This window comes from Populus nigra, chromosome 12, assembly GCF_951802175.1.
Source record: "Populus nigra chromosome 12, ddPopNigr1.1, whole genome shotgun sequence".
Taxonomy (NCBI): domain Eukaryota; kingdom Viridiplantae; phylum Streptophyta; class Magnoliopsida; order Malpighiales; family Salicaceae; genus Populus; species Populus nigra.
In genome coordinates, this window is record NC_084863.1 from 12,047,587 (window position 1) to 12,055,675 (window position 8,089).

General features: G+C 32.1%; 1 protein-coding gene across 1 annotated transcript; it reads left to right on the forward strand.

Moving 5' to 3' along the window:
• The first annotated feature begins 4,084 nt into the window (after positions 1-4,084).
• Positions 4,085-8,089, forward strand: LOC133669226 (uncharacterized). Its single transcript, XM_062089280.1, has 5 exons — positions 4,085-4,831; positions 5,477-5,938; positions 6,195-6,572; positions 6,654-6,721; positions 7,689-8,089. Exons 1-5 carry the CDS (start codon positions 4,244-4,246, stop codon positions 7,897-7,899), a joined length of 1,707 nt encoding a protein of 568 aa, XP_061945264.1. The 5' UTR covers positions 4,085-4,243; the 3' UTR covers positions 7,900-8,089.

Below are 8,089 nucleotides of genomic sequence, written 5' to 3' on the forward strand. Positions count from 1 at the left end.
GGAGAAGGATGTCTGAGTTTTGGCTGAATATAGAGGATTGGGAGTAATGGATATCGTCTGTAGAAGGTCTATGCTGACGAGATGGGACGATGACGGGGGAAGAAGGAGAAGCTGTCCTGGGTGGTGGGTTGTTAGTGATGGTTCACGGTGGGCAGTGGCGGAAGTAGAAAATAAAATTAAGAGGGGCCAAGATTTTAATTACTTTATTTCTTAAGCTAAAATTATACATATCATAAAGGGAAGGGCTGGAAAAAAAATTCCTTGCAGGGGCCGGGGCCCCTGCTAGCCCCTCCCTGGCTCCGCCCCTGACGGTGGGGATATGAAGGCTAATGAAGCTGGTGGAGGTTGATGAATTGAAGGCTATGACAATGGGGTTTCTGGACACTGGTCATCTTATTAGAGAAGATGAAGGTAGTAGATGGGCCCGGTGAAGTAGAACGTGGTTCCTGCGATTCTGCGAATTGTTGCTCAAAATGGGGGGAACGAGAATGGTTGGGCTTGTGAGAATAATTCTTCGACTTAATCTGAGGGATTGATTGAAGATTTGTAAATGAAGAATTGGGTTTAATTACTGGATGAGCTTGGCTGGAAATTGGGTTTGAGGATTTGTAATTGGATTCTGAGTTTAATTGCTTGATTTGGGTTGATTCAATTGGACTTAATTGAATTAAAATATGAATTTAATGGGCTGGATTGAATTGAGTCAATTCAATTGGACTCAATTATTTGGATTGAAAAATAATAGGACCGAAAAAACGTTAAATTAAATTGCCCCTGAATATTTTCTCTTTTTTCATTATCGTCCTTGGAATTTGAGTTTTTCCAATATCATTCAATTAGGGTTTTGAATCTTGAGTTTTCTTTCAATTTAATCCTTAATAACCACTTTTCAATTTTAACCCTTGGTTTTCTAAAAATTAGGTCACCTCCAGTGACAAAATTATTTCCATGTTTTTTAACCCTAAAAACTTAATTTTCAGTTTTTTTTTCTTTAAAACACCTTCAAAACACAATTAAAACCTCAAAAAACCACTTAACAACACCAACACACCCCAAAATTATTCTCAAAAACAAAAGTTAATTGAATTAATATAAAAAAAACTAGACCTTTATCTATTTTTTTCCCATCATGTTCAAAGAAAAAAGACATCTCCAATTAACTCCTCTTGAAAAGAAAAACTTATTGATATAAAAATTATCCATTTGATTAACTTGAACATTTTCAATTAACAGTTTTATTATTTTCTAGTGAATTTCTATTTATTTTATCAAACATGTGGACTAAAAAATGAACTTGTAAACCCAAATAAAAATTCTAAAAACTTTAAAAACGATCACATGTTTTCTCTGTGTTTTATATTATGGTCCTCTCACTTTAAATTTTATCTTTCTACTATAATTTAAATTTTTATCTCATGGAGTGTGATCACAAAAGGATTATATAAAAAAAATAAGGATGAAATTAAAAAAAACAAATCTTTTAGTATTTTAGTTATAATTACATAATTGACTTACACTTCATTGTGGATCGAATCAAAAAGAGTTTCAAGTATAAAAAAATATGTAGGCATTGTTAATTTATTTTCTATTTAGAAGTAATTTTTTTTTATTATAAACTCAAAATTTAATATAGACAAAGTAAATTTATTTTTTAAACCTCAATATAACGATATCTTTAATCACTCAATCTAACCCAAGCTAACTCACTAACCAATAACTAGAGTCATAAATTTGCTTTGGTTTAATAATATCATGTTTTTTTTAAAAAAATTATTTTATTATATAACAGTTAAAATACATGCTATCATAAAAAGCAATTGGATAATTTTTTTAAAAACAAAACATAATGATGGCTGTAAGATAAAAAAAACTTGTTAGTATCACAAAACAAAACGATTAACATATTTATATTTGAAAACAAAGTGTGAATTGAATTGTATTTTATAATATCTAAAATATATTTATAGTTAATTTAAGAATTTAATAGATCTATATATTTATAATAATTTAAATTAATTAGTTTTTTTTAAAATAAATATAAGTTAAAATAAACCTAGCCCAGACGTGATAGGGCCTAGAAATTGAGAATTACACCTGAGTTTTTTTTTTTTTTTTTCCTCTTAGGGTTGTCTTTTTTTTTTTTTTTTTTAACTAGGTGATAGATTGCGTATAATAGCAGGAGACTTGTCACCTACTAGGCTGTTGTATAAAATCTAGCCACCACTGTTATGGTTGAATAATCGAGAGATTGATCTAAAAATTTATTTTTTACCCCAAAATACCTTAAAATAGCACAAAACATTCTTAAATCATTTACTAACCTTAAAATACTCAAAAATCACTCAAATAAAAAAAATCAATTGAATAAAAAAAATTTCAGATCCTAATTTACTTTTTTAGGCATACTTGTTGAGGACATACACTACTATCCAACATCAAACTTTTTATGTTGAATGAAACACTTTAACATTAAGATTTGTCATTCTTGTCACTAAGAAGTAATCAACATATACTTTTCTCTATTCTCTTTTAAATTTAAAGATTAATAAATAAATAAAATAAATTTTTAAATTAAAATGAAAATTCTAAAAGCTCTAAGATTGATCACATAATTTTTTGTATTTTATATTATGGTACTCTCACTTTAATTAATCTCGCTATAATTTATAACTTTGTCTCTGATAAATCCCGGACACTCAGAGATAGAATCTTCTAATAACATAGTGCAATCTTGTTCAAAAGAATCAAAACAGATAATAATGATAATAATGATAATAATAATAATAATAATAATAATAATATGATGCGAGAAAGAAAGAAAAACCTATTACGTGTCATCCCCTCTTGATAAAAAAATCAGGCGTGGGGCTAGATTTCCTGGACCGAGCGCGTCTGGGCTTTTATATATATATATATATATATATATATATATATATATATATATATATATATATATATATATATATTAAATCTAGGGCATATTTGAGGTGGCCCATCAACGCCATTTTTTTTTTACCTCGTTTCTATTTAAATATTTATTTATGTATTCTTTGTTTTTTCTTGTTTTGTCTTTTAAATACATACTGATCTTTATATATTTTTTTCATTGCATGATAATTTGTTTGTATAATTTTTTTATTTTAAATATTTATATGAATTAGTTATACTTGTATAAAGATTTTATAATAACAAAAATCATATATATAAAAGCAACATTTAGCCGCTAAGAGATAAAACAAATAAAAATATTTAAAATAAAAAAGATAAACAATGTAAAATATTTATAAGTGCATCTATATTTTAAAGTTAGCTTGTTACTTTACTATTTAATTGGTGTTAATAATTTTATTTATTTATATATTTGTTAGTTTATTTTATGAAGCATAAACAATATTTTTTTATTTTTTAAAATTATGATACATGAAAACATATCCATAAAATATTTATTTTATCTTAAAAATTGACTTGAAATATTATATGTAGCATAAACAACATATTAACGTATGTTTGCGTTTCTTAATTAAAAATATTATATATTTTTTAGTTTATTTTATGAAGCATAAACAATATCATTTTATTTATAATTTTTTAAAAATTATAATATATAAAAAATATCCATAAAATATTTTTTATCTTAAAAATTGATTTAAAATATATAAACAAAAATTAGCATAAACAATATGTTTATGTTTTTTAATTAAAAAAATCATGATATTTGAAAATACATCCATAATATTAATATATTCTTCTATTTTATTTGAAATTAATTTAAAATTTTTACCTAGATCATAAATACCAAAAAGAAACATAAAACATAACCCAATGCCAAACAAACTTTTAATCCCTCTTTTTACATGGTGTTTAAAAATGAGGTAGAAATTATTTTTTAAAATATTTTTTTAAAAAAAATATATTAAAATAATATATTTATATTTTAAAATTTATTTTTGACATTTACATATTAAAATTAAAATGATATAAAAATATAAATAAAATTTAATTTAAATTTATTTTTATCAATTTTTATTTAGAGTAAACTTCCAAACGAGGGCATTCATCTTTAAAGTCAAAACCGAAAAACCCTAAAGTCAAAACCCCCGTAAACAACAACAATTTTTTTTTCTTATCTAAAATAACACTCACTAGCACACCTTCCCGCCTCCCCTGACTCCTCGTCTTCCCTTCACAAATTTATTATGACATAGGAGGAAGTAGTGAACTGAAATGCTTGTTAGGAGGAGGGATGCAGAAGTTGCTACAACGATACCCTTCAAGCCCCCCCCTCCTCTGCACTCCTGTTTCTACTAGTTTTTTTCTCTTCAAAAACAAACCCTACCCTTCTTTTTCAATGCCAACTGCTACTAATTTCTGCACCAGTACTTCCTTTTTAGCTGCCTTTGTAGCCAAGAAACTCACTATCACACCCACACTGACCTCTCGCTTCTATTCGACTACCTACTGTACTTGTCGTAGCGCTGTTGGGTATAAAACAACTAACCCATTAAGGGCATGGGTGGTGGCACGGCCGGCGTGGCATTGCACGGTGGCTAGTGGACAGGAAGGGCCTTTTGGGACCGCTGCGGCCGCGGCGGATGCTGAAGGTGTGAGGAGTAGTGGTGATGGAGAAGAGGAAGGAAAAGGTGAAAAGAGTGAAAAGGGGGCGGAAGAAAAGGCGGCGAGGTTGAGTAGGAGGCAGAAGAGGACGGGTGGTGATATGGAGGGGAATGCTGATTTGCTGACAATTCCTGGTGTAGGGCCAAAGAATTTGAGAAAATTGGTGGAGAAAGGGTTTACAGGAATGGCTGAGCTTAAGCAGTTTTATAAGGATAAGGTAATGGTTTTTTTTTTTGAGTTGTTGATTTTGGTGTTATCGTGTAAAAATGTGGTTGTTTTGTAACTATTTTCTGGGGGGTTTTCAATTTGTGGTTTGTTTGTTGTGTTTCAAGTGTTTGTTCGGTGGGCTTTAGGTTAGATTGAGGAAAGTTGGAATGGGGTCTTGGTTTTGTTGATGCAAACCAACTCCTTTGGGTGCTGATCTTGCTGAGTACCAGTAGTTTTAGAATTTTATAACTATAGGAATGAAAGATTCATCAGAAACATGTCCTAATTGAGCTCAATGATCGTCATTGTTCCCATATTTTAACAGCTATGGAGTTGAACAAACAATTTAAGAGATTAAATTTCACTGTCATGTTTTGATGAGAACATAGGAAATCCTGTTTGCTATTTACTAACCACTGCAAACTGCAATTTAATATTAAAGGTGATCTCTTATGCCTGTTGTATCCAAATTGGCTAGTGCCCAAAACTCTATAATCATGGATTCCAATAAATAGCTCTACAGAGAAGGTTTAATTCTATGTTTGATGTGAATGGAGGAAATTTCACTGGGTGGTTGGATATAGTGTTTCCTTTTTCTCCCCCCTGTTTTTTGTATACCAAGTTACTAACAGGAATTCTGGTTCACCTGTTGTAGTTTCTTGGAAAATCCAGTGAGACAATGGTTGAGTATTTACAGAGTTCTGTGGGAATTATTCACAAAAATCATGCTGAGAGCATAACTTCTTTCATCCAAGAGAGCGTGGATGAAGAGTTAAAGGTTTTAAATCCAGATGCAAGGCCCAAACCTAAGAAGCGACTCACATTTTGTGTCGAGGGAAATATCAGTGTTGGAAAGACAACATTTCTTAAGAGAATAGTTAGTGATACAATTGAGCTGCGAGATCTTGTTGAGGTGGTGCCTGAACCCATTGATAAGTGGCAGGATGTTGGGCCTGACCACTTTAATATACTTGATGCTTTCTATGCTGACCCATCAAGGTATGCTTATACCTTCCAGAATTATGTTTTTGTCACAAGGGTTATGCAGGAAAGAGAATCATCTGATGGGTTGAAGCCACTCAGGTTGATGGAAAGAAGTGTTTTCAGTGACAGAATGGTAAGCATCCTTTAAATCACAGCTTCAAAGTTGGCAAAGTTATAGACTAATGTATTTCATTTTTACGCTGGTTTTCTTACATCACTAGTGATCTGATTAAAGGACTTTGGATTTTTGTTTAAGTTTGAGCATGATCAAACATGGATTTAAAACCTTGCAGCTCTTTCTCATTTGGTTGATCCCATGAAGAGGAACAAAACCCTGATTTACGTTTTTCAAGGCTGATGCATTTTATTCTCACTTTTACTTGATAAAGGTCTTTGTACGAGCTGTGCATGAGGCAAAGTGGATGAATGAAATGGAGATCAGCATTTACGACTCATGGTTTGATCCAGTTGTCTCAGTTTTGCCGGGGCTTATTCCTGATGCTTTCATCTACCTTAGAGCAAGCCCTGATACTTGTCACAAGAGAATGATGCATAGGAAAAGGGCAGAAGAAGGGGGAGTCAGCCTAGATTATCTTTGTGATCTGCATGAGAAACATGAGAGCTGGCTTTTCCCATTTGAAAGTGGTAATCATGGGGTACTTTCTGTGAGTAAGCTTCCACTAAATCTGGATAATTCACTACATCCGGATATAAAAGACAGGGTGTTTTATTTGGAAGGCGATCATATGCATTCAAGTATTCAAAAGGTATCAAAAGCTTATCCTTTCCTTTGAGATTCATATGATTAAAAAGAAACCCTGGCTTAAAAAAGCTTTTGTTCTGAGCAGGTCCCTGCTTTGATTCTTGATTGCGAAGCCAACATTGATTTTAGCAGGGATGTTGAAGCTAAGGAGAAGTAAGATAGCAATCACTTAAATGTCTTATCTTATGAGCAGAGAAATATGGATTTTATCTTATTTTACAACTGTCACACTCACCATTATACATATGATGTTTTAGATAGAGTATAAAAATTTATTAGAAGGAATGATGATGAATTAAAACAAGGAGAATAGCCATCCCCTCTAATGTGGGAAATGTCAAAAAACCCTTTAGAATGGGCATTTCCCGTCTAATGTGGGAAATGTCAAAAAACCCCTTAGAATGGGCATCATGCAATATAGGAACAATAATGAATTAACTTTGAAGGGCATTGGATAAAATAAAATAACTTATCCTGCAAAGTTGCTGTGAAAATAGAGTTGAGCTCCAATTAAGAAACCCCAGACAACTGCAAATTGTGGCTTACCACTACTAAGTGTTAACAATCTTCCTTCTCTGTAAGAATACAGCAAACACACCTACACAAGTCTTCCCATACACTCAGTTTCAGTTTCTTGGCCAAATCTTTTTGAAGCTGGCTGCATTAGCTTTTATCTTCCTAATTAGTTGTTGCACAAGCATGGATCCCAAAATTGTAAGTTCACTGATAATCTTCTTTCTCATATGTCGAGTCTTCAAAAATATAGTACAAGCAAGAAGAGCACTTAACATTGCACTCTACAGCTAACACACACTCTTGTGCATGCATACAAAAAAATGAAGACATGTTGATTTTTCATGGGTAAAATATTGACGAGAAGTCTATAAATATAGTTGTATAATTGGAATTATACTGTTACCTCCTGGTCTGTAGCCCATATGAAAAGTGTAGGATGTACCTCCAACTTGGATGTATTCTGCAATCCGTGAGGAAAATCAAACTGCTCTTGTTTCCTGAATGAAGGGTTATCAGTACTGTGCTGAAAATTGTTATACGTATTTCGATCCATAAAGCCCCATGTGCTGCTGGACTAATTTGTTTAACAATTTCCTTTGTGAAGCTATGCGCGCCAAGTTGCTGAGTTCTTTAAACATGTGAAGCAAATGAAGGAAGTTTCATCAACAAAAGCTGATGAAGGTGGTGTTAACCAGCAAAACGTCATACTTCCTCATGAAGGTGGGTTGATTTTACCAAATGGAACACGCTTCCCTGAGCATGCTCTCAAATCCTTAGATTTTACTCGAGCCATGTCACTCCTGTCTGATCAGTGATTGTCTGACTGGCCTTCTTTTTTCCTGACCCAAGGATCATGTAAGGGGATACCTGTGTGCTTGTCTGACATGTCTCTGGATGCTGTGCCTGGTTCCTTTGCGTGTAAAAATGTTTTTAACCATTAGGATTTAGAGATGTAAAGATGGTTGTAAGATTGTTGAAGGCTAGAAGCTTTGTTTTTCGTTAAAA